The sequence below is a fragment of the Rhododendron vialii genome, chromosome 4a (assembly GCF_030253575.1).
Source record: "Rhododendron vialii isolate Sample 1 chromosome 4a, ASM3025357v1".
NCBI lineage: Eukaryota > Viridiplantae > Streptophyta > Magnoliopsida > Ericales > Ericaceae > Rhododendron > Rhododendron vialii.
The window spans coordinates 7,329,533-7,356,154 of record NC_080560.1 but is presented as its reverse complement, the minus strand read 5'-3'; the positions used below and the strand labels follow the sequence as shown (position 1 = coordinate 7,356,154).

Sequence of the window (26,622 nt, the reverse complement as noted above, 5' to 3'; positions counted from 1 at the left end):
GCTCAGTAATCTATAAATAAATAAAAATACATGAGTATAATAGAAAAAAAGCAGAAGCGTGATAAATTAACCAGAGCTAAGTGTAGATAGATTAAAGTTTTTACAAACATCCTGAATTAAACATAAGCATAACCATGGTCCTGGCCACAAGTCCGGCACAACCGTCAACAAAAGATACAAGTCTGAGTTATAAGTTCACACAATCCTACTGCATAATTGAAACAAACCAACAACATTCGGATTTCTTTGGTCGTCAAATGTGTTCCACAAAATCATAAATTTCCTGCAACGTTACGTACGACGACTTAAGCATTAGTATAGTGTGAGACAAGGTATGACAAACTTACTAGTTTCCATGAATTTATAAGTCAACAAATTCATTTCTCAAAATGTAAATCTTTATGTTCAACATTTTTCATGCCCATGTTGCAAACATTTCATTTAACAAATAACGGTTCAACTAGGCCTGGTCATGACAAACACTTGTCAAGTGTTCCATACTCAAAATATTCAATGGCCACTAGCAGTTAGGGAGCGACCCTAAATATAAATATTTGGCGTGATGGCACCAACGATCATCTGACTATGATCCTCCTAATTACTTCACCTTGCTATTATGGTCCCCTTATTACTTCACCTTGCTATTCATTTCTAACTTCCCCTAGCGGTCAGGGCACACCACGTGTCATTAATAATTATGAATCCCAAATTGTCTGTTTTCTTATAAATCATGGTAATTTTAAAAGATAGCGTGCGTTTCTTTTTTCTCTTCACGTGGTTCGAAATCCTTGTAAATTTTTAGTACCATATTTGCTGCATATAATAGCACATGTGAAACTAGGGGTGTTCGTGATCCAGATCGGGGTGGATTCCTAGAAAGCCGAGGATCAAACCGCTAATCATGGTATTTACGAAATAAAATTTGTGTCCGGACCAAAAGTCCTACGGTCCGGTTCCATTCCAATCCTTGACTCGCGGATCGGTTACGATTTTATCCATGGATTTCGTTCAACTTTTTGTACTTAACAAAGACACGATCCAACACTTCCCTTGTCATTTTTGTTAACCCGTCCTCTAACTCAGAATCAAAAAGTTCACTAAAATAGAATTTCACATACTTCAACTTAAAACAGGGATCCAACACGATAGCAATGAACATCATCATGTTCATCTTTCCCACTTTACCCCAAACGAGGAAGTCTTGCTAGCATTACTTATGCAAAAAATTACGTTTTACCTCCTATGTGTTATGTAGACCTACACTATATCCCATTATTAAGGAAAAATACTAAAATTGGTAAAAACAAGTTTTAATAGTACTGCCAATTATTTATATATATACATATTTATTTATTTTTTATTGATATAAAATAAATATCTCAAGGTTCGATTCAGTTAATCCACAGTTTCGTAATGAAAATCCGTGGACCGAACTGCGAGTCACTGTTTTCTAATTTTTCAATCGATGTCCGGACCATTAATTCACGGACAAAATCCAAAAGGTACAGATCAGTTTGGTCTGGACCAGTTTCATGGTTCATCAGATTTTTTGCACAACCCTATGTGAAACAATAAAGAGTAATTATTCAATAGTTCGGGAGAACTGCTACGTGATACTCCAAACGGACTTTACAATCACACATTTCTGTGAGCTCCATACACTAAATGGTTGGTGGACCTCACAGGAATGTATGATTGTAAACTGGTTTGGAGTACCATGTGGCACTACACCTATTATTGTATAATTTCACAACAATAAGTTCTACAATTAAGCCAGAACAAAGCAAATTAGCATTCTTGTCATCCGAAAATTCAAGGCATATACAAACTCACCGAGAGCGTGCCGACCAAACTTGTCAAACGTACAAGCTATGGGTCCCCGATGTTCGGACCTAAACATATCAAACCAAACCTATTAGGGTTCACGATATGTCACACACAAGTACATATATTAAGCGCCAAGTTGTTTATCTATCTATAATGTGTAGGGCTCCAGCTATACGGTATAGTTCTAAAACAGAGCAGTTCCAACCGATGAAAACCCATATATCAATTCAACTCTGAATTTTACGTAATCTTACAGGGACATAGACAAAGATGTTAGGAAGACAAGTCGTGAAGAACTCGAAGGCTAGAAATGCCCAGAAGTAGGTTGAAAACTCAACACACCAAATCTGGTCGGAACTAGACCAGGATGGAAGACGGATGAATTCGAAGTGCAGATTCTATCTGAGTGTTATTTTCTGTTCATATTTTTCCTACATAGTAGATTCAAAAACGGAACTTGTGGTACAAGAATAATCGAAAAAACGGAACTTGTGGTACAAGAATAATCGAAAAAGCAGTTTTATAGAGTCCTAGGGAATTTACGAAAAGATGACTGATAGCCGGACCATCGGGTACCAGTCGTCCAGACTGGCTTTGTTCTTCAAACAGAGAGGGAAAATAATGACTCCATCGGTGGGGGGTTTTCAAGCTAAGTCTAAAGTTTACTCAAAGACAGTGTTAGAAATCTGGTCTTCAATATGATGAAAGTGATGGCGTCGTCTCTTCAAACTTAGAACGGTAGAAGCATTCGAGTCACGTTAGGAGAACGCTTTCCTAAAAACAGTATTTGCTCCCACCAGAAGGTGTGCACTGGGTTACAGCAAATCCGCTTTCAAGATAAATTGAATCCGAACTCTAGGTTCTTTCTATCTGTGTTTGCACAAACGAAGACAGACAGAATATCCGCTAAGCAAATGTAAAACCAAGAACTGATACTCTATTTCCATTTCTAGGAGGAGAATGTGTAGAGAGAAAGAGAGCAATTCTCTATGGAATTTTCGGTCCATTGAATGACTTTACAAATGGCCTATTTATAGACTTACACTACTAGAATAATGGATAAAGAACACACTAAGAAAGTTAGAAAGATCACAGTTCTGATGAAAACGTGATAAAGAAATGTAAGGTGATTTTTTCATGTCACTTTGCCAATAAAACCGTGGTAATTAACATTTATTATCATAGTTTTAATAGAACCGTGATTAAAATTGCTTAATTTAACCACATTTTCCTACAAGCGTGATAAAATGTATTTATTTTAATCACGCTTCGTTACAACCGTGATAGAAATGTGTTTATATTAACCATACTTTCTTACAAACGTGATAAAATGAGTCTATTTTAACCACGTTTCGTTGCTACTGTGATAAAATCGTTCTTATTTGATTTAACCACATTTTTTTAAAAGCGTGATTAAATGTGTTTGCTTATTTTAACCACGCTTTAATTACAAGCGTGGAAAAATCTAATTGCCTATTTAACCACGTTTATTAAAAAGTGTGATAAAATTTTCTTTATTTATTTCTGCCTATTTATTTTAACCATGTTTTATTTACAACCGTGATAAATTATTTAGGTGAGAAGACGACCTGCAAGATTTTCAAAACACTCCTAAAAAAGATTAAAAAGTTGGGCGCGCATTTTGCCTCCAATTCATCCAATTCTATAACACAACGTTTTTATCCTACAACCCCACGTCGTTTCTCTCTTCTTTTTTTATCCGAACCCCACCTTTCTCTAGGGAGCAACTAAAGGAAAACCCTAAACAGTTTCAGCGCTTTCTCCTCTTCCTCTCCATCCCGGTGAGGTCGGCGACTCGGCGCGCCCTCTTCCTCTCCATTGTCGCGTCTCGTCATCCTGCAGCATGTTTCATCTCCTGCTTCCAGTTGCAACATCCGCGACCACCACCACCAGCTTCCGGTGAGAAGAGCGTCGCCCGTCGACAACCATCTGTTGAGGCGATTTTGATTAGATGAATCTTCCTCTGCGGTAAGTGTTTCTCCCAGATTCAATTTCTCTTTTCCGACTTTCCCTCTTTGTTCTTGTTTTTTACTTTCAACCTAGGGTGAGGGTTTTGGGACTTGGGCTCCCTGAGTCTCGGTTATCTAATCAATGGCTATTTAGTTTAGTGCTGATTTCCAGGAAAGATATTCGAATGCTTATGGTGCCTCCTGCATTCGCGGCAAAGTCGTGCTTATTTTTCATGGTAAGCATGCTCTTGGTCTTTTGGATTGTGATTATGCAGATATTGACAGATTGCTGTGTGTTGTTTGCAATCACGGATGATTCTGCATATTAGGTGTTCGATAAAAGTACCAAACGAGTTTTGGTATTAATTAGCACAAGAATTGTAATCTGTGGGAGTCTTAAGTGCTACACCGTAGGAATCTTTGGTACTAGTTTCAATTTTGTTGTTTCTACTTTCTCTTCCAGCCAATTTTTATGTGCTGTTTCACAAGTTAAATTAAAGCTTCAATTGTTGTTTCTTGAAAAATCAGAAAGGGAGTAAAATGGCCTCCTATTCATAGAGTGGTCATGAGTGGCAATGGTACTGGAATTCTCCTTATTCGTATCGACAAAAGGTGCAATTAAGTTCTTTGAAATTGGCTTTGTTAGCAAACTCAATTTATATTCTGTTTTTTTATAGAGCTATTCATGTTAATCTCTGTTTGCATATTTGTAATGCTATACATGGCTGACCAGATAACCCATCGAGCTTACTGCACTACTTTATTTAAGTGTTATTTAGTAATATTTTGGATTCGTCAATTTATCCGGTGATGTTTTTAAACACCCAATATGCTTAGGGTGTCTTGGTGTAAAAAGCAAGATGGTGAAACGAGAGAAAAAGTGACGTGGCTCTGTTTTAGTCTCCCAAAACTCGACTTTAGTCCAGTTATTTGAATTGAAGTTGAATTATGCTTTTTTACTGTGGGAGGATTGTAATATTGCTTGTGACCTTATTGCTGCATAATGATATGTTGCAGGTGGTAGAAGAGATGGGTTGGTCACAACTTTGCAACCACAAAGTCGGAGGTCGTTGTATTTATATTGTTTTATGCTATATGTGACATGATTTATCATTTTCTCTCAGTAAATTATTGACGAGTTTGTAATTTTCCTGCTTGCAGATGGCTGCCAATGTTCAGATTTTGTACAGAGACTATGGACTATAGTTTGAGTTTTGAGGAAAACACATTAGTCATTGTGGCAAATGCTAGACGAACTTGAGAGGCTAGTTAGCATATTTGTCATTTGTTTTTGCCTAAACATTGATCTAGCTAGGCTTTATGTTTTCGGTTCAATACTCGGACCATGTAACATGTTTGATTCTTGAATTTATGTGTAAAACGCTTTCAGATTAATATAAGTTCAAATTTTGGCTTTTTCAGTTAGTAAATGTGTTTGCCATATCATTGCAGCATGATGAACTTGTAAAGTTAGCAACGGGGAACAAATTCTAGGTTCGGAGCTGGAAAATATCTAATTTAAGAAAATAACCAAGTTCACCACAGTTTCTGAATAAAGCGAGATATTTTAAGTCCATTAACAAACCACGGTATCTGAAAAAAACTGTGCTTATTTGATTGAAAATGATCACGGTAAAGAAGATATGATCACAGTTTGAGTAAAAACTGTGATTAGTTCATTCAAAATGATCACGGTTTTTTTTATAATACTGAGATGTTTAATTGCAAGCAATCACGTTTCTTACTTATCAAGCACGGTTTTTTATTAGCTTGTATCACAGTTTATAACCGTAATTAAAAGTAGGAGACTTTTCATAACGGCCCGATAGACCACGGTTTTATAACCGTGATTAAAATCAAAAGATCACGGATAATAAGTGTGATCATTAAGCATTATTGTAGTAGTGTTATAAACACCATTTTATGAAAGGTTGTGTCTCTAATAAACAACCATAAGGAATGGTCATGTCCTTTGAAGACACCAGTTAGGAAGGATCATGTCTTTCAAAGACAATTAATAGAAAGAAACATGCATGTTAGTAGGCACCCTTTAAACAATTAATTAGAAGGGTCATGCCTCTTGGAGACACCCCCATGTTTCACATCCTTTCCTAACAATCACATCTTTCCAAATGAATACACCTTAATTTCATGGGTGTTACAATCATTTACATAAAGTCACAACTCATGTGAAAAGTGTAGCAACCTTTCACAAAATCCTCACTTAGTACTTTTCAAAAAATTCCAAACTAAAAACCAATTTTATTTTGAAAAACTCCAACAATCCCCCACCATTTTCGAAATAAAGAATAAGAGTTTTTGTTCCTTTCAGAAGGCTTGTGCATACATGAATAGTGTCTCACGACTTCAACCATCCATTTAGTGAACCATGCCAAAGCTAGTCAGGGCAATATAGTAGACGTATCTTTGAACTAGTTGTCCTCTAGTGACCAACCGGACATGTCTCACACAAAATCCTCCAAATAATGCAGATATCCCAATCGGTTGACCCGTGAACTGGCCTTGGGTCTTTATCTTGATTTCATGAGTGCTTTAAGGTCTAGCCCGCTTGACCTATGGGAAGCAGCATCACTTCCACACTCACATAGGTAGATTCTTACCAGTGCCCCTGTAACAACAACACCTAAAATCTATTAAGAGCTAAATAGCTCATCCTCCTCTGTTTACACATTACAAGTACCAAGCACTCTACCTTGGGATGAATAAAATAACATTTTGAGTACTTACAACCACGACATATGATGTAGTTTCTCATTGAACTCAAGAGATTGAGAGCATCAACCAGTTGAGTTGAGTTTCCACCAAGAGTGATCAAAATAAGTGGGCAAAAGTCTCATCCCCTTTGATGTCTTTCACACCAAATCTCTTGCAAGAATAAATAAAACCATTGTTGTGAAAGCAATATTTTCCATAGCTATATCACCATAGTTTATGACGTGATTCATTTATCCGGACTACCACCACAGTCATAACTACCAACTCTCTCTTAAGTGATTTATTGAGATATATATCCGTAACAAAATACCATGTCACTCCATCTCATTGTAAAATCCTCACTTTATGTAGAGACCCGTATTTTAGGCCTATATTTTTTTTATATAATTGTACGGCTTGTCGAGATAAACGGTGTGGATATATGGAATGACGTATTCGTAGAAGAATATAAAGGTAAATAGATGAGAGGTGCATGTGTGAGTGTGTGGTGTGAGGGCATGGGATTATTTCCCCCACCTCTATTATTTCCAGGGAATACTTTCCCCTTTTCATTTTTTTTCCCTCGGCTGTCTCTCTCCCCGGCTCTCATCTCTCTCTCCCGAACTCTCCACCAAAGCCCACCAAATTGGTGCAAAACCCATACAAACCCACCTCCATTTTGACTTCTATACGCGACCCCAGCCTTGAATCTCGTGGGTCTTGCTCGGAGGAGGAGTATTCAGTTGTTTTTCGAAGTTTGGAGAGCTAGGGCTTCCTCAACTTGCGTGGGTTTCGCTTCTCGACTCGAAGTAGGGAATTCTACCTCTCTTTATATGTTTTATGAGTGATTTGGTGCATGAATCGTGCTTATAATGTCGTGTTTAAGTTTGGATTGAAAATTTGTAGTTGCTGTCAGAATTGTCTGTTTTTCCTGGATTCCTACCGGTAGGCCCGTCCTTTCTACCGGTAGAACGTTGTTACTTTACCAGAAAATCGATTCCCTACCGGTAGGAACTTTTCACCTACCGGTAGAACGTTTGAGAAATTTCGTCAACCAGCTCAAACGTATAGCAGCAGCTCAAAAGCTGCTCAACGCATCTAACTTCTACAGGTAGGAATTCCTTACCTACCGGTAGGTAAAGCATAAATTTGCCTTCTATCTTCTGTTTCTATCGGTACGACTTGTTCACCTACCGGTAGGTAAAGCATAAATTTGCCTTCTATCTTCTATTTCTACCGGTAGGACTTGTTCACCTACCGGTAGGTCTAGGTTCTACCAGAATGTTGGCCTTTCTGTTTTCAAGTTCTATCGGTAGGACTTGCTCGCCTACCGGTAGGTTGCGTTTCTATTTCCAAGTTCTATCGGTAGGTGTTTCTATTTCCAAGTTCTACCGGTAAGACTTGCTTGCCTACCGGTAGGAGATCAGGAGTTTCAGCTGTTTCTTCCGGTAGGTGTTTCTATTTCCAAGTTCTACCGGTAGGACTTGCTTGCCTACCGGTAGGAGATCAGGAGTTTCAGCTGCTTCTTTGAGCTGCTGCAGTATCTTTCAGCTGCTTCCTTATATCCTTTAACTCGCATGTCGAAGCTTTTCATTGACTCTAATGAGTGTGTTTAAGCATCCTTCCAAGTGTTTTGGTGAGTATTACTCGTATCTCACTTAGAGTGGCATTCAATGGATTAGAGTGAACATGTCTAGGGATTCAATGAGTAGTATTGCAATCTGTTCTCTCTCCCGACTCGTAAAATTCTTAGATTCCTTTAGTACATGCTTTTACGGACTCCGAGTATAGAAACTAGATAATCGGGCATCTTAGAGTCTAGTCGTGGATTAATATGTGGCTTGTAAAGGTACGGGAAATGTACTTAGAGGTACGGTGAAGACGTGTGAGATTATGGTGTACTTGAAGGAAAAGGGCGTGTATCAATTAATTAGTCAGAGTCTTGACATGGATGACAGTTAGGAGCGGTTTGAGATGTAATCAACGTGGTGGATTGGTAGATTGTTTAAAATGCTTGAAGTGAAAATCGATGTGAGAAAGAATTGTTTGAGATGATAAAATAACTTGTGTCCTCACGACTCGTCAAGTCTTTTAATCCTTTTGACACTCTCTCTAAAAGGTTCAAGTGTAGAAACTAATGGATAAAGTATGGTAGGATTATACGTACGGGTTTGATACGCTATGTCAGGTGCGAATGGGTAAACTAGTGAAAAGGCATGAACATGTACATTTGTGGAGTCGCGTAATGATTAATTAAAATTCAGCGGTATAACCGTCAAAGGGATGATGAAATTGATTATGAAATGATGTCGATTGTGAAAGGTGTGAAAGGTGACCCAAGTGGTCGTTATTGAGGGAAAAGACTCGGGGTGACCCTACGCTCGAGGGAACTAGACCCGAGGTGACCCAACTGATTCATATTATTAGAGGAAAAGACTCGGGGTGACCCTACGCTCGAGGGAACTAGACCCGAGGTGACCCCAACTGATTATTATTATTAAGGGAAAAGACTCGGGGTGACCCTGCGCTCGAGGGAACTAGACCCGAGGTGACCCTAGTGATGATTGATGGGAAATACTAGATTAAAAGAAAAGAAAGGTTTTGCAATAAAGGGATTTAATGAAGGTCAATGTGGACACGAGAAAGATTGTACTACCATACGAAGAATAAGATGTTTTGATTTGATTATAGACAAATGTGGAATGAAGTGAGCTTAATAACATAACTAGTTAAAGAAGTAAACGGCTAGTGACATTGATGTGAAGTCTAGGACTCTTAGGCGATAATTCGCAGCTTGTAGGTAGTCATTAGTAGTATAGGCGTATCTGTCAGTACTCATCCATTCTCGGTGTATGGTGCATTCAAATTACATATAGCTTGAGCTTAGAATTTTCTACTAGGCTAGTGTAGCTCAACCAAATCTTTCTTTTCAGGTTCTGATGCCGGGCAATAGATTGCATGCATTGTGTGCTTGACAGTAAAAGACTTTTGGAAGCTGACATCACTGGTTATTTCATCATCTTTGTGAAGATCTCAATTCGTTAAAGATGGTTTTGTAAATAATTACTATTGAATTTTCTTTTGACTAAAGTTGTAATTATCAAAACTTAAGGGCTTGTTTGTAAGTTAAACAGGTGGGAAACCCCTTTGGGTAACGTATATGATATGCGAGGTTTCTCTTTTATTGAAATGTATTACTTAATTATGTTGAAAATCGAGAGCGTGACACTTTAATCAAAGAGAGAACCTCCCACAAAATAGACTTACTATTAACCCATGGTTTTCTTGCTTAAATTATATCAGGTGCCTTTGTATCCATCATAACTGACGAATACCAATTACAAGCATATAAACCAACTCCACCAAATAAACTAAGGATTTAATTAAATTGTGGGCCATAATTGTTTGGAACAACCATGCAACCAAGATAATAGGAATTTGTCATTCCACTTCATATCTTGTTTAATCTCCAATATACATAGGAGAACATGTGACCGAAAGGCCACATTATCAACATTCCTTCCAATGAAACAACATTTCATTTAATCCCAACTTCTTGGGAAAAGTCAGGACTCTTCTTTTAAATCCAAACACCACACCGCTTTATTTAACCTCCAATGGTTACACCATTTGGGTTAAATCCAAAAGCCACACCTTTCAGGTAATACCACTGGTTAAATCCTTAAACTTCATATAAATACATTAATATGTATATGTCAAAGTGTATTTTGGTAAAGACAATAGAAGAGCCACACCGTCCGTTTTATTTTCCTACACAAAAACGAACCCATTCAATTAAGAATTCACAACACCCATCATTGTGATTATTATATGCAAAGCACATGCATTAATTTACAAACTTATGATGGTATATTCAATTTGGAAATGTCATCCAAATCAAAGATATGAAACCACATATCTAGGATTTGCGTAAAGCAAACTATTCGAGATAATTTTAAATAGCCACCGATTCGGTTAACCACCGACCACGTGTCCAACAGTACTTTTGTCACACCCCAAATCCGGGCGCATGACCGGCCGTGTACCATGAAGCAATCATGGGACACGAAGCCTAATTAAAAATATTTTTAGCAACTTGAAACAAATAAAAAAAAAACTGGATATTTTATTACAATAAATGTGCGACACGAAACCAATATTTTTCATAGCAAATGACACGATATCTCATATTTTCCAATCCCAAATTTCCTAATGAACTGCTAATAAATAAAAGTGCGGAAGCTAATAAATAAAAGTGCGGAAGCTTTTGACAATAGAAAAGAAATAAGAATGCAGACGTCCTAGAGGTCCAAACAGAAGATCCCAACAATGCCACAGAGTCCACTATAATGCTCCATGAACTAACCTGAAAAATAATGTGGAATAAATCCGTCAGCTGACGAGCTCAGTGAGTAGTTAAGCATGCTAAGGGTGATAATACAAAGTGGCATACTTTTGAACGAACGATAATGAGGGTTCCAAAGAAATGGTGTCAAATTAAGGAAGGTCGAAGGTTCAACGAATACTATCAACAAACCGAATATTGAACAAAGAGATCAACAACTCAACAAATAGTATCCACAAGATGAATAACGGATTAACGAATAGCAACAACAATAATCGAATCACCACAATAATTATACCAAACAATGAATCCAATAATATCTGAACGACGAACAATGATAACAGAAGTATGAACCAAAGTGAGAACCATAATTACTAATTTCCAAATGCCAAATATTTTCTCAGGGCTTTGCCCGTTGGATCCAATACCGTACTTAGAGTCACCACAGGATGGCGCCTGGGACCTTTTCCCTAAGCCGATCCGGAATAGGGTCACAGGGTATTTCACAAGTCTTTTCCCTATCCGTTGAGCACTAGAGTCACAGGGTATTTCACAAGTCTTTTCCCTAGTGGCCAAAGTCACCACGATATCTCACGGGTCTTTTCCTTGGACTTTAATAAATATCAACACAGTCTATGGTCCCAAACACAAATAGAACAACGGTGAGCCGGAGGCACCTGCACCAGGATTATTCTCCGTGCCGTTGCAGAGTCACAATAATATTATGGAGCAACAAGAAAAATATGGGCAATCCAACAATTCTATTAATTTTTATCAATGAACCTTGTATGCCAAAGGGTACGTCAATTGCCAATAATTATGAGAGCAACGAATAAGAATAATTATCATCGGATCGCAACCAATAACGAACTGTCAATAATCGATAGGCTCAAGAGAATTCCAAAAGAAGGGATCACATGCTTAACCACTCACCTTGATTCCGAACGAATGCTACCAAATACGAAGCGTGATACTAATCGGCTATTCTGAATCACAAATAAAAGAAACATATAAAACTGTAAGTATGTATAACTATTAATCTAAGTTATGATGACTATGCAATTAAATCTAAGACTTACACCTCCATTTCCCCTACACCTGCATGCACACACACGGCACCCATACAGCACCTCTCTCTCTCTCTTTCTCTCTCTCTCTCCACGCCACCAAGAAAACCCATTGATCTTCCTCAAGCAACACACCAAGAAAACCCATGTTCTATTATATGAATATAGCATCAATTAATTTCAAAGAGAAGTGATCAGGAGACTTACCAACCCAAAACTCACGATGGAACCCTCCCGACGTCGGCGCTATATTTATGTCTATCTCGTTTTCTAACTCTTTCTCACAGCACCCCTTAGAAAATAAACTAACCCTAGGTCTCTCCAACTTATATGCAAATACACGTCCACTCTCCTAATCGGGCCCATCATTAATTACAAAGATTAAGCGTGACTCAACGATAAAATAAGCGGTCCAAAATATAACATACACATTACTCCAAATAACACAAAATATGAGTTAATCTGAGTTTATTTATTTTTTAATTAGAAAGAAGTTTTGGAAAAAGAGAAATGAAATAACTGAATTATTTTTGTCAAAAAAATATTATATAAATCTTTTTTTTACCTGAAAAAGTGGGACGTCACAACTGTAACCTTGTACTTACCCCAGCACGATTCTATCAAGGCCGTCAAACACCGCTCATCAAGAGCCACATAACACATTTCCGTGTTACCGAAATACTATCATGACACAAATACCATGTCAGGCGTCACCTTTGACAAGCCACATAAGCCTTGGCTATAAAAATCTATCCGAAACTTTCCATGAATAAAACCTTATACCCATGCATATAAACGAAACATTTTAAATAAAACCGTTGCATATGCACGGTCACCATGCATGGCAGTTAACTCCTTCCAATGGTCCAAAACCGAAACCTTTCAAACGGTGCAACAATTTAAATATTAGTAAATTATCAATCGAAGTCACCGATTCACATGAACTGAAATAACTGAAAAAGTACACTATTCCATCAAATCACATCAAAGATCTGATACAAGCATTGCAACAATATCTCCATAGATATTAAAGGAGTAATGCAACAATTAGATAAATTCTAATTAATACTTCACGAATAATCAGTCCCAAAACTATTAAAGTTCTGAACCACAACGAACTCAAACAGTTAGTTAATTACCGATTGATAACTATATAAAAAGGTGCAATAGCCGTGATTGTTCAGACAATCACACCGTTTCCGACTGTAAACAAATATGTTTTGAAACGGAGACAAAACCATTTGTCTACCCATGTGCCATCCTCACATTCACAACAACATTAACAATACTAACAAGCCAATAAGAGCATCCCTACTGCATGCCAATTCAAACGTCAAACATGATTTGGCGCGGTGGGCAAGAGCCAACTGAATCGTGTTAAGAGATCGAAAATGCAGTAAATTAACTACAAAGTGTCCATGATTATGAAATTACTATTCTAGTCATACCCAAATCAAAATTATAATCAACTCCATAATTGTGGACCCAAAATTATGCATACACCAAATAACGAATCGCAATTGCCAACTTAACATCCTTTATTTAAGCACAAGAGTACACAACATACATCTCCAAATAAAAGAAATGTGGATCAAACCTACTTAGCATGTGGATACATAAACTATGACACATATTTCAACACCCTAATCAACCGAAAATTTGATATTCTTTAAAGATCCAGGACAAGGAACGCTCTTGCGTGCCGTCCGCCTAATTATCGGCCTTTTATGACCAAAAACATCATTATGTTTCTTTCTTGCCATTTCCATTGTCTACAATCCACACAAAGGAGTCAGAGCAAAAACACACTCGTTCACTCCTTCAAAACCTAGCGGAGGGAACAATTCACAGTTGACACCATCAGGCAAACCTTCCATCGCTGCGGTAAACTCATCGGAATCCTCCATATTTTTCAATGGAGCCATCTCCTTTGGACTATGAAAATCATCATACGCGGATGAATCCTTTCCAATTTCCTGAGACCCATGTTCCGATATTTCCTTAGCTGGATTAGCCGCAATGTTTTGGACTGAACGTTCTACCACAAAAGAGTCCTCTTCATTAGAAGAGATATCAATCATCACCGGTTGACTCTCATTCAAGAGGCCTCTCCTTGCAAAGACCTCTTTCCATTCTTTAAACCAAAGAATATCCTCGGGACTTGGAGGTGTTGAAGAGTCTCCCAAAACGATGTTAAACGATGGAAGAAAATGAGCCGAAAGGCATATAATGTTCAAGGGAATTTCGGAAGGCATTATAGTCGGTAAAATTCTATCCACTCAAATGGGTTTGTCGGTAACTCACACAAACAGGGGACAATTAGTGCTCGTGAAAGAATACTAATGAACATAACAGAGAGTATGTGAACACTTTGAAAAAGATCCTTTATATATTGAAAAAACAACTGTTCCGAACCGATTAAGAATTCGAATTTTAGTAATGCCGGCTGCTTCTAACGGTTCAAGTGCCATTTGACCAAGATGCCAATACCATGACCAAGAGGTGCCACATGGTTGATTTTTAATCCCAAGCAGTGCCAATTCAACTTCCCACCAAAGGGGCCGTAAGACCTATGGGTCCAATTACTTATAATCCAAACGGTGCAACCGCACCGAAGATAGCAACTGCTAATAACGATTTGTAACCAATATAAAACACATATCCTAGTATACAAGTCATGCATAAAAATAAATACCAATCCCGCACCATATACTCAAACAGTAATGCTACCCACACAGATTTTGTGCACAGATTTTTTGTGGGGCCCACTACGGGTCCCACACAAATAATCCGAGCCATTCATTAAATGTAAAACATTTTTTCAAGGGCCCCCGCAAAAAAAAATCAGCTCAATCCGATACTCATAGATGCTTGATTCAATCATTAAACTTTTCATTCGAATCTCAGGATAATGAAAAGTTAAATGATTGAATCAAACACTTATAGATATCGGATTGAGCTGATTTTTTGCGGGGGCCCTTGAAAAAATGTTTTACATTTAATGAACGGCTCGGATTATTTGTGTGGGACCCGTAGTGGGCCCCACAAAAAATCTGTACACAAAATCTGTGCACAAAATCTGTGTGGGTAGCATTACTGTATACTCAAATAGCAATTAACTGAAGAACTATAATACGCATATTGCGTTTTCCTAATTCAAACCAATGCCGTAACCGTCCACACCCACTCTTTTCACCCAAACAAATACATGGACCAACACCAATACCGTGGATTGTCCGATCACGATCAACGACAACGATCAAATCATCCTAACCGGCACACCACCTGTATGACTTCCCCGTCACACGTACGCCCTGTGGTTTTTTCATCAGTGACACGTCACTGCCAAGTCATTGGATTATTAGTTGAAACATAATCACAATGCCAAAATTGTCTTTTGTTTTGACAATTCTCCCACGTATTGATGAAACTATGAGTTTGCATTTCGAAAACTATAGTCTGTAGGCATGACAAAAGAGATTATAGCGTACCTTGCACCTAGAGGAAAAATAGTAAGAGTTTACGGCTCACTAGAAAACGCAGCCCCAAGACATTTTTGTTTTACCTACTTTAATGGACCCGAGTTGTAAATATAGTGGTTTGGCAACACTTATATACTACTAGTATATGGGCACGTGCTTAGCAAGTGGAGTTCTTCCAATAAAATGGAATTTTACGTACTTTGAAACGAAACTGAAAATATGGTCTTCGTTGGTCCTGTCCTGTGCATGTGAATAAGGTGTCTGACTTGAGTGATGTTATATATGTAGACATCCACTTAATGTAGTGGTAGAATTGTGCAAACATGTTATTTAATTTTTCTAAGCTCACAAGATATATAGACATAATATATATATGACTCCAAAATGCTACTAATGATGAACAAAGAAACAATTAATTTATCTAATTAAGCTCACAAGATATATAGAGGGAAAGGGTTTTCCTCTCAAAGTTGGCACAACCTTACCCTAAAATGGTGAAAATAATGCATGCTTATATACTCTCAAAATACGCAGTCTGGCATCAGCCAATCATAAAAGTGCTTCGGAAAGGCGTCGGGGCACGATGGGCATTCTTTGCACTGCCAGCGCACTATCAGGGCACTCTGGGGCGCATTCTATCAATATATATATGCAAGAAAGAACTATGAACATATGCTCCGGGAGCACCATCGCCCCTCTCAACCCCGACATACTTTGGGGCGCCCCATGCCTTCGAGGCAACACGGGAGTAGAGCTGTCTGGAAGCTTAATGCCTTTGAAAAAGTTTTGCACCAAGAAACTGATATGTTTAATTGGATGAAATGCTCAATCAGCAAATTAAGTGCCTTAGAAATTGTTAGATTTTGTTCTACATCGCTCATCTAAGCCACCCAAACTTGGTTAATATATTCTAGAGGCTACTCCACTTATTGCCAATTGGGGAATTCCTTAAAGGAAAAACCAATTAATCGAGATCTTCTTTCTTTTCTTTCTGTTCGTTTCCTTTATTTTTTATTTTTAACTTTTTGAAGAAACCATCTTTTTGTTTTCTTGCCAATTCACTCAATAAATAAGATTAAGTAATTTGATGAGAAAAGTGCAAAAATTATATTTTGTTATGGGCACCAATTTGTTATGGACAGCAAAGTTTTATCCTTAATTATCTATAATGATGAATGTTCAAGGCCTTTCCTCTCTCTCACTGGCGCTACCTTTCTACCTAATAATCCCAATGAAACGGACTCGGTAATATGGAATTGATCCTCTTGTTACCTGGCATAACATGGTTTGATTCTCTGGATAAATATCCCTAGATACGGTTTTATCCTTTTGGATGGCTGTCAGAGGGGGCCTTGATCGAGCTAGAGATTTAACTTCATAGCTGGGGTGTCATAGAACTCCAATTTGCTCTCTCTGTAACCTGAATGAGGAATATTTGGATCATCTTCTTTTTGAGCGCTAAGCTGAGTTATATCCCTGCTGGTCCTACTCTTTAGTTCCAAAAAGTTGCTTGGTTCTGTTCCAATTTCAAAAAGAGAGGTTTTCATATCTCTGTGTGTCCGAGCCAGCCTACGCTAGCCTTCACCAATTTCCGGGAGACTAATTCCACCGTCCACTAACCCTCGGGGTGCTTAATTTCTCTGCCTTAGTGTACGTCTAATCTGGAGAGACGGAGATAGCACAATAGCTGGATACCTAGTTATGAAAAAGAAAAGATAGAGGAGGACGTGAGAGCTTGTTCGGCATCATGGAGACAGATTGATCCTTCTACAAGATACAAGGGCCTAGGTGATATACGGGATATATATGTGTCTACTGTCTAGTAGATGTTTTTGGCAGCCTTAATTTGTCTCTATTGATTCTATGGTTGCCCAGTAGCCTAGCTTGTCCTGTTATATATGCTCTAGTTGCTAGCAAGGGTATGGCAGCAGCTGATGTTTGCTCTTTCTTTCTTTTCTGGTTTCTATTTTGTTTTTGCTTGTTTGGACTTGCAAGGATATTCCCATGGTCTTAATTTGTTCCCCTCCGTTTTGTCATTTGTGGTTCTAGTAAGAATTAACTTACCAAAAAAAGTTTGCTCGTGTCTTATAAGACACATTAAGCACGAAAAGCAGAGGTCGGATGCACACATAAACCTTACTCAAGATGGGTTTTGGGTCGACATAATGCAGTATAAGGTTGTTTATACCCGTTTTTGGCACTTCTGATCGGGCTAGCTGTGAATGGCCATCTAATTAATTCTTTAATTAGATTGGGCCAAAGTTATTTGATTATGGGTTAAAAAGCGTGTTGGGCCGTGAATTTTCTGTAGTGTTCTCGGGCCCAATTGTTCATTCATACAGAGGAGATACAACCCACAGAGGATAAAGCCAATCTGGATCGAGAGCAAGGCCCATGGATTAAGGAGAATTAGTTATTGGCTCGAGGCAGTTATTTTCCTTCCAAGGTTCAAAGGCTATTGACTCAGTCAATGGCCACATGTCGAGCAGTAGCATAAAATGAGGGAGTGGGGTAGTTATCAAATGGACCCATGATCTTGATAACTGCTCTTAGTTTCTAATAACTGCTCACTCACGCAGCAAAAGGGGGAATCATGGGACACTTGTCATGCTATGAAGAAGTCGGGAAGTTCCATCTAGATTTGGATCAGTTCTTTGTTCGCCTATAAGTAGCAGAATCGACGAAGAAAAAAGGGTCCAACACCAATTAACGCTCAACGCTTAAACCAAAGTCTTCCCAACGAAGCACACTTTCGTACTTTCAGCAAAGTAGCATATCGAGTACCTCGCGCTCAAACCCCATTCAAACTTACTTCATCAAGTCATTTGGATCTTTTATTTTTCTTGTACAAACTTTATTATTCCGGAGTAATAAAATTCACGTTTTACGTTTCATTTCCTATACGACTAGGAAATTTTTAAGTCCACAACCGTGTGACAAACACGAACCTCATTGTGATCTTTAACCTTTGGGTCACACGCAATCGCTTATAAGTTAGAAGTCAAGATTCACGGGAATCTTCACCAAAAGTTAGGCGCTACAAGCCTTGGCACGCCCGCGCTCAACGCATTCACGCTTGTTGCCCAAAACGAGATTTTTCAAAGGTACGAAAGCATGAATGATCATTCACGAAAACCAACACTACAGGGTCATGGTGGGCATTCAAGGTGATTGAATTGCTATCTAAGCTTCGATCCCTAGCAAGGTAAAACCAAGGAGAAATAAACTGAATGTCAAAATGACACTGTTTGAATTCAGTTGAAGATAGGATTTCTAAACATTGAACAAGACATTCAATTATGTACCTCCAAGAATCTTGTTCATTCAGCTCTAGTTTGTTCCAGATTTTCAGGAAGATCCAGATTAGACTTAGCCTTGTCCGAAAATGCCAAGGGGGAGATTTTTAGAGCAGATTACAATTTTCGTCTGAAGACTCTGAACACAACCACCGTATTTGTGTGCATGTCTTTCATTTGATTTAAGTTGCCCCATAATCATAGGCATGAGCCTCTACAATACGAGAAGTTCATAATGAAAGAAAAATTATTCTACCGGCTGGATGCATGTGTATGACTTTCTATTTCGTCAAAACTTCTTTGCCAAAAAGTGAATTTTGTTTTGAACTTTGCTGAAGAGCCGGCATTGTACAAGGTAAATTCAATCGTACTTTAATGGATACTATCGATATGCAAAGTAATATCTTCTACAATTTGTCATACATAGTGTACCCAGCCTAAAGACTCTGAACACAAAGTCACAAACGATTCCATGGTTGCTGTAAACGAGTACTCAAACCCAAGAGTATAAGAGAAGTCGAAGACATGGCTTACTCATCACAATGAAAGCCTTATTCATCACACCATTAATCAAATTGATTCTTATTTAACATACCCATATTGCAAGGTCATGGTATACGGTGGCCATTGCCAAGGTGATTCGATTCTTGCTTTCTTCCAACATTGTCGAATGGAAGATGGGTTTGGTCTTTCGGCATAATCAAAGTGTGCATGTCGCCACCCAGCCCCAAAACATATGGGTCATGATCAGCCAATGAGGTTAACTCACTAAGGCCTGCTAATTAAATAGTTTAGGAATTTTCCGCTCATTAATAATCTATGAATAAATAAAATTACTCAAGTATAACAGAAAAAGCGGAAGCTTGATAAATTAACCAGAGCTAAGTGTAAGATAGGTTGAAGTTATTACATATATTCTGAATTAAACATAAGCATAACCACAGTCTTGGCCACAAGTCCAGCACAACCATCAACAAAAGATACAAGCATCTTAATTACAAGTACATATGATGCTACTACATAATTGAAACAAAACAACATTTAGGCTTCTTCGGCCATCAAGCATGTTCCACAAAATAAAAAATTACCTGCAACGTTACATACAACGACGTTTTAAGCACTAGGCTAGTGTGACACAAGATATGACAAACTTTACTAGTTTTCCATTTATTGTAAGTCATTGAATTTCATTTCTCAAAACGCAAATCTTTATATCCAAAATTTTAAGCCCATGTTGTAGACATTTTATTCAGCAAATAATGGCTCAACTAGGCCCGTTCATGGCAATCACCTGTACGTCAAGTGTTCCATCTCATAAATGACTTATAAACAAAATGTTCAACCGTCACAGTAGTTAGAAAGCGACCGTAAATATAAATATTTGGCATGACGTCCTCCACGATCATTTGGCTGTGATCCCCCTTATTACTTCGCCTCACTATTCACTTCCCCTAGCGGCGGGGCACCGATCAAACCACGTGTCATTAAAGTTGTGAATATCAAATTATCCGTTTTCATATAAATCATGGCAATTTTTTCCTTCACATGGTTCGAAATCCTTGTAAACATTTACCATATTTGCAACATAAGCACATGTGGAACAATAAGTTCTACCACTAAGCCGAAACAAAGCACGCATGCTTCTCAATTGTCATCCGAAAAATCAAGTATGGCATATACAAGACTCACCGTGAGCGTGCCGAGCAAATTTGTCAAACGTGCGAGCTACGGGTCCCCGATGTTTGGACCTAAACACATCAAACCAAACCTATTATGAGGTTCACGATACGTCACACAAACAAGCACGTTAAGCGCAAAGTAGTTTATCTATAATGTGCAAGGCTCGAGCAGTATAGTTTCTAAAACAGAGCAATCCAGGGAAACCGATGAAAGCCCATATCAATTCAACCCAGAAATTTACGTAATCTTACAAGGACATAGACAAAGATGTTAGGAAGACAAGTCGTGAAGAACTCGAAGGGTAGAAATGCCCAGAAGGGAATGGAGGGGACGGATTCAATAATTCTAAGTACACAAAATCTATCCCGAAATTATCCAAAAAGTGAATCTATACCGTTGATCGATTTATCTTCTGAAGTGAATCTATACCATTGATTTATCTTTTGGGTGTAATTTCGGGGTACGTTTTTTTGTGTACCTAACATTGTTGGGAGGGATTTGAGAGAAAAGGGAGGACTATACAACTAGTTTAGGATACGATTTCGTTCTTCCAAGCCACGCACACACACAATCACGAAATTCTCTCTTATATTTTAGAACTTTGAAATACTAAGAATTTCTATGCCAATAAAATATAGGGTGTTACTATCTATCCCCCTAACATAATTTCGTCATCGGAATTTAAACTAATTCTGTCAAAATAGATTTAAGTTACACAAACTATTTTTGTAAAAATAATAATGCTTAACCTCGATCTGTAACTAATTAAAACAACTCGATTATTAAGTTAATCAATCCTAACGCGGGCTGGATCCTCATAATCTGTCGTATGCCGGCTCCGACACCCTAGAATATTATCAACAATGCCTAGCTATCAATGTTGCCCTTGAAAATTAAAACCATGGAGGATTGAAGCCAATATGACAGAAAAGGAGAAGGTTCTAAACCATAAAAGATTGAATTTACAAAATATTGACTAAGATCTTCAATTGCTTACCTTCAAAATATTGTTCTTGACTAGATGAAGCTCATGGAGCGCAGTACTCATGTTCATTCGGTCTTTTGGGGACTCTGTAGAGCATGCCAATCCTATCTTGATGAGGGAGATCAAATTTTCCATCATTCTGCCGCCATTTGTCTCCTCGGTTAAGAGCATAGGGTCTACGATCTCTATCACACGTTGAGGCAAGGCAATCCTTGCAAACTTATGAAGATTAAGGTCTCCCTCAAACATTTTATCAGTAGGTCTCTTCCTTGTTATCATCCCCAACAACAAGATCCCATAACTATAAACATCCCCACTGGTTGACATCTCGCTTCCAAGACCATACTTTGCAATTTGAAAAATTCAAACTTTAACACCATGTGAGGTTGAAATATTAGCTAGTACATTTACTCTATTGTGTAAAGAGTACTCCCCCCATTCTTTATGTGTATATGACTATTTTCTATGCCACAGTTATTCTAAAACTACTCATTTTACCATCACCATTCAGTTATGGTGACTGTGCATTCCCTTCTTCTATAATTTGGTGAGTTGATATTATGAGAGGCAGAATCGAAGAATAAAAGGGGAAAAAATGTTTGTTCTTACTTGGAGCTGCATATCCAATGGTTCCCCTTATTGCAGATGAACTACTAGTACTTGGAGTGGTGAGCTCTAGATTTGCACGAAATCTAGCTAGACCGAAATCTCCAACATGGGCGACCATGTCACCGTCAAGAAGGATATTACTCGGTTTTAAATCACGGTGAATAATTGGCATTTCGCATTGGTGATGAAGATAATTGAGTGCACAAGCCACATCTATGGCAATGTCTACTCTTTGTAGAAGATCAAGTCCCATGAACTCACGTTCCCCAATATTTGCTTCTGGAATAGGATGCAACCAATTATCTAGACTACCATTCGGCATGAGCTCGTAAACTAGAGCTTTAAACTCATTTCCCTGAAAATCCATGCTAGAACAAGAAGTTATGATTGAAACCAGGTTTTGATGTCGAATATTCCTTAAGGCTTCGCACTCTGCCATGAAACTCTTGGTAGCGCCACGTGTTTGAAGATCAAGTACTTTGACCGCAACAAATAACTCTCCATTTTGTTCAATAACACCTTTATACACACGACCGAAACTACCAACACCAAGTAGATTTGTCGAAGAGAAACCTTCAGTTGCTTTAAGAAGTTCTCCATTAGAGACTTTCAAGAATGGATCTTTCAACAATGAAATTATAGGTTTGGTCTTTCTTTTCTTCTTGAACAAACATTTGATGAAAGACGACACTAGGGTTACACCAACGAGTATCGAAGCTACCATGATTCCTAAGCTCCGTGAGAAAAGCTTCCTATTTCTTGATTTTTTTGTGGTGCACCGAGGTAGTCGTAGTTCAGAAATGACACCACAAAGCCTATAGTTTCCAACAACTGATATTGCACTTGCATTTGTAAAAACGCCCTTCATTGGTAACTCTCCTTCGAAATTATTGAAAGACAAATTTAGTTTCTTCAGGGCAAACGTCCCTAAAAATCTCGAAATTTGACCGGATAAGTTGTTCTCGGAAAGGTCCAAATCTTGAATCCCTCTCAAGGATTCCATTCAGGAAGGAATAGATCCTTGAAAGAAATTTCGATGTAGATCTAGGTTTTCAAGGCTACTGCAACTACCAAGAGTCCCAGGAATTTCACCAGACAAACCATTCTCAGAGATATCAATTTTTGCTAAATTTTTGAGGTTTTCAACTTCAAGTGCCAAGGATCCAGACAAACGGTTGCGAGAGAGATCCAACGCAATTGGTAGAGAAGAGACCATCAAAAGTTGTCTTGGAATGCTCCCATTAAGGTTATTTTCATTTAGTAGTATCTCTAACAAATGACGACAGTCCCCAAGACTCGATGGTATGGCTCCCTCTCGTTTGTTTTTCTCCAAGTAAAGTTTATTCATCATTGACAAGTTTCCAATCGACATTGGAATTTCACCTGAGATTTTATTGTTTGAAAATGCCAATATTTGCAACTTATGCAGATAACCTATGCTACTGGGAATCGGGCCTATGAATAGGTTGTCATTCAGACCTAAGACTTCAAGATTCACGAGGTTTCCTATTGTTGAAGGAGTAGATCCGTATAATTGATTTATATCTAGCGCCAAGTAAGAGACAGAGGTTGATAGATTGCCCACAGAGTCCGGTAATACCCCTCCGAATTGGCCATTCTCCAACATTACCTCTCCCAAGTTGCTACAATTGGTCAAAGAACTAAGAAAGGCAAGACCATCAGATCCCTTGGTCTCAAAATTGTTATCACCTAGATTTATAAAATAGAGATTTTGCAAGTTTCTAAAATCGATTCTTACTTTTCCATTGAAATTGTTATCATTCAGTTCCAGTTCTTCCAACTCCGAAGAGTTGGATATTGAAAGCGGTATTGGACCATTAAATTGGTTTTCGTATAGCTGAAGGACCTGAAGGTGAGGGAACATGAGGCCGAATTTCAGTGGAAGACTACCCCGAAGTCGATAATTAGAAGGCACCGACAATATTTGTAGCAACGATAGGTTGTATAAGGAAGGAGGGATGGTACCTGAAATTTGAGTTACACCCAGTCCAAGAAAGTTTAGGTTTTTCAATTGACCCAAAGCATCTGGAATACTTCCTCCGAACGGATTGTAAGAGGCTCTCAAGTCTGCCAGAGAAGTAAGATTCCCAATCAACGGAGGAATCCCTCCTGTCAAATTGTTCTTGCTAATATTGAGTGTAACAAGTTTTGGCATTGAATAAGCAAGTTCTTTTGGGAACTCTCCGACTAGCTTGTTGTTGCCTACACTAAGGTCCCTAAGATTGGAGCAACGAGATAGGCTTGGTGGAATTTTCCCTTCAAAACCGTTAACACCCAGATCCAGTGTCTGTAACCTAAAAAGATTACCGAGTTCAGTTGGAATCACTACTAGAAAATTTCCGATAGGTGACGAAAAAAGGTGGTGACGAAATTTACTATTTTACTATAGATGACGAAACAACAAAATTTCGTCATCAAAAGTCATCACCAAAAGTGACTTTCGGAGACAACCTATAGGTGACGATTGAAATAGTAAATTTCGTCACCTATAGCTTGTCTCCAAAAGTCACTTTTGGTGACAAAAAATAAATTTTTCGTCACCTATAGTGACTTTTGGTGACGAAATTTTTTCTGTTTCGTCAGCTATAGTAAAATAGTAAATTTCGTCACCACTTCTTTCGTCACCTATTGAAAGTTTTCTAGTAGTGAATTGCACCTGTGAAAGTGTTGTTAAAGAGGCTAAGCTCCCGGAGAAAACTGAGGTTTCCGATATAAGGAGACAAAGAACCCGCTAGACCTCTGGAGGTGAGGTCTATAACAGTGACTCGTTCATGTCGACGGCCACATTTGACACCTTCCCAATCACATAAATGGAGAGATTCATTCCATGAGCTCAAGGCCTATTGATATTCTAGGACTATATTTGACTTGAAGGCCAATAATGCGTGGAAATCAGTCTCGTTGCTAGCAATATTAATGGTGTTAACAAGACTATTGGATGATTTTGTGTCAAGGGCAAGGGCTTCGATGTGAAGCAATGGGATGAGGGAGAGAAATAAGGGAGGGAGAGAAATAAGGGTAGGAGAGAAATAGAGAGAGATTTGGTTACGAGACTCATCTTGGTGTGTGGTTTGAGTTCTCAATTGGAGGATGTTCGAACTATATATAAGCAGGAGCATGAACGCCCAAGTCCAATCACATAATTCTAGTCATCTCATTGGTGCAAGTGTTTGCTTGGACGTGTAGAGTTTGAGGAAAATATCTAGTGGCAGACTTGTATACTAGTAGTACATGCGGTCTTTTGTACGTGAAATTATCATGTCATTTGGTCATAGCTAGCTGGGGTGTCATTGATACTCCTATTTACTCTCTCTTTAAGCTAATTGACGAATCATTGGATCACCTTCTTTTTGACTACCCTTTGTATTAATCTTGTTGTATGGTGGGGCGGATGACAATAAGAGCAAATTGAATCATGGTCCTAAAATCACCATCTACTTAAGTTTTCAATCAGTGATGAACATCGTTATGGTTAATTTCTCATTCCGTAATTGTATGAATGTCCAATATTTACACCCTCGTCCTCTGGGTTGTTGCTGTTGCAGGTTGTCACCGAGTGTTGGGGACTTGTTTGGGGACTGTTGTGTTTGGTGGTGGTTTGTTCTCCTAAGCCTTGATTGCTTCAATTGTCATTGTCGTAGGCTGGTTTTCGTCTCCGGTCTCTACATCTGGGAGAGGCTGGCTTGGCTTAACGGCGAGGCTGGTTTTCTGGTGGTTTGTGCGGCGGTGGTGATTCAACTAGTCAGGGTTTGGGTGCTGGTTTGGGTGGGCCGGTCCTTGGGTGGACCGGGGTAGGGTGTTTGGGCTTTTATGTTTATATTCATGTGTTTGAGTTGAGCTGCAATGTTTTGCTGTTTTGGACCTAGTAGACCTTTGGGTGGCTTAGGCTTTGCCCTCAAAATGTATTATCCAACTTTTTGTTATCCTTCTAAAAAAATTAGTCTAGGATCCATTATAGAGAATTTGTAACATAGTAAGTCCACTTCTAATATTTATAACCCCTCTAGTCCACTAATATAGTTTAGTAATTAAGGCCTTAAGTTCACTTTTCTTAAAAAATAAATTAAATCAAGACGAAAATGTCTTCCTATATAAGCTATCAACAGAGAGAAACCCTGGACCAAAACAAATATGAAGCACAACCTCCTCTCTCTCTCTCTCTCTCATTGTGGTAGCTCTTGCTCTCCGGCCACACACCGCTGTCTTGCTATTTTATCTCTCTCAAAAAATTCTGAAATTGAATTATTGTACCAAACATAGGGACGAGATGAAATTAGGTGCGTTAAATATTAGAGATGAGGGAGAAGATTTAACGAGGCAGTTGAGGGAGGAAACAAACGAGCTCGATCTACAGAGGTAGAGGAAGAAGACGTCGTTTGGTGGAGGGAGGAGGCGTCTCCAACGATCACGACGGGATCAGGAGGCATCCCCGACGGTTGCGACGGGATCTTCACAACCCAATTGAAGTAGCAAAATGCCGGTGCTGGTGTCTCCGTTGCTACCGCTGTAGGTGGCGACGTTTGTGTCGTTGGTGGAGTCGACTGGAATGTTCAGGGAGAACCCACCCCTCTCTCTCTCTTCTTCGAAGTGTTGTGGGCTCACTGACTCATGTGATCTGAAGTTTT

At 38.6% G+C, this 26,622-nt stretch overlaps 2 protein-coding genes and 1 pseudogene across 20 annotated transcripts; 1 reads left to right on the top strand and 2 right to left on the bottom strand.

Moving 5' to 3' along the window:
- Window positions 1-26,622, bottom strand: part of LOC131323606 (probable LRR receptor-like serine/threonine-protein kinase At3g47570) — a 56,782-nt pseudogene that overhangs the window by 18,799 nt on the left and 11,361 nt on the right.
- On the top strand, window positions 3,459-5,222 carry LOC131322981 (uncharacterized). Of its 19 annotated transcripts, none has more exons than XR_009199035.1 (5): window positions 3,468-4,033; window positions 4,127-4,220; window positions 4,326-4,409; window positions 4,815-4,863; window positions 4,959-5,222. XR_009199035.1 is itself a non-coding variant. In XM_058354595.1 (4 exons), the coding sequence occupies exons 1-4, from the start codon at window positions 3,800-3,802 to the stop codon at window positions 5,056-5,058; spliced, it is 246 nt and encodes an 81-aa protein (XP_058210578.1). In that variant the 5' UTR covers window positions 3,469-3,799; the 3' UTR covers window positions 5,059-5,222. The 19 variants fall into 19 exon arrangements, 4 of the variants coding, with proteins under 4 accessions (XP_058210578.1, XP_058210577.1, XP_058210576.1 ...); XR_009199038.1 differs by lacking the exon at window positions 4,127-4,220 and having other exon boundaries at window positions 3,469-3,816; window positions 3,957-4,033; XR_009199040.1 differs by lacking the exons at window positions 4,127-4,220; window positions 4,326-4,409 and having other exon boundaries at window positions 3,459-3,816; window positions 3,952-4,033.
- LOC131322979 (putative receptor-like protein kinase At3g47110) lies at window positions 22,980-24,807 on the bottom strand. The gene is made up of 2 exons (XM_058354590.1): window positions 24,654-24,807; window positions 22,980-24,325 (listed from the first exon to the last, which is right to left on the bottom strand). The coding sequence occupies exon 2, from the start codon at window positions 24,150-24,152 to the stop codon at window positions 22,980-22,982; it is 1,173 nt and encodes a 390-aa protein (XP_058210573.1). The 5' UTR covers window positions 24,153-24,325; window positions 24,654-24,807.

Coding starts and splice junctions, on each gene's coding strand:
- LOC131322981 (XM_058354593.1), top strand. Junction 4,034..4,126: donor AGTCGTGCTTATTTTTCATG/GTAAGCATGCTC, acceptor TCTGCATATTAG/GTGTTCGATAAAAGTACCAA.
- LOC131322979 (XM_058354590.1), bottom strand. CDS start 24,152: ATGCCAAAACTTGTTACACTCAATATTAGCAAGAACAATTTGACAGGA.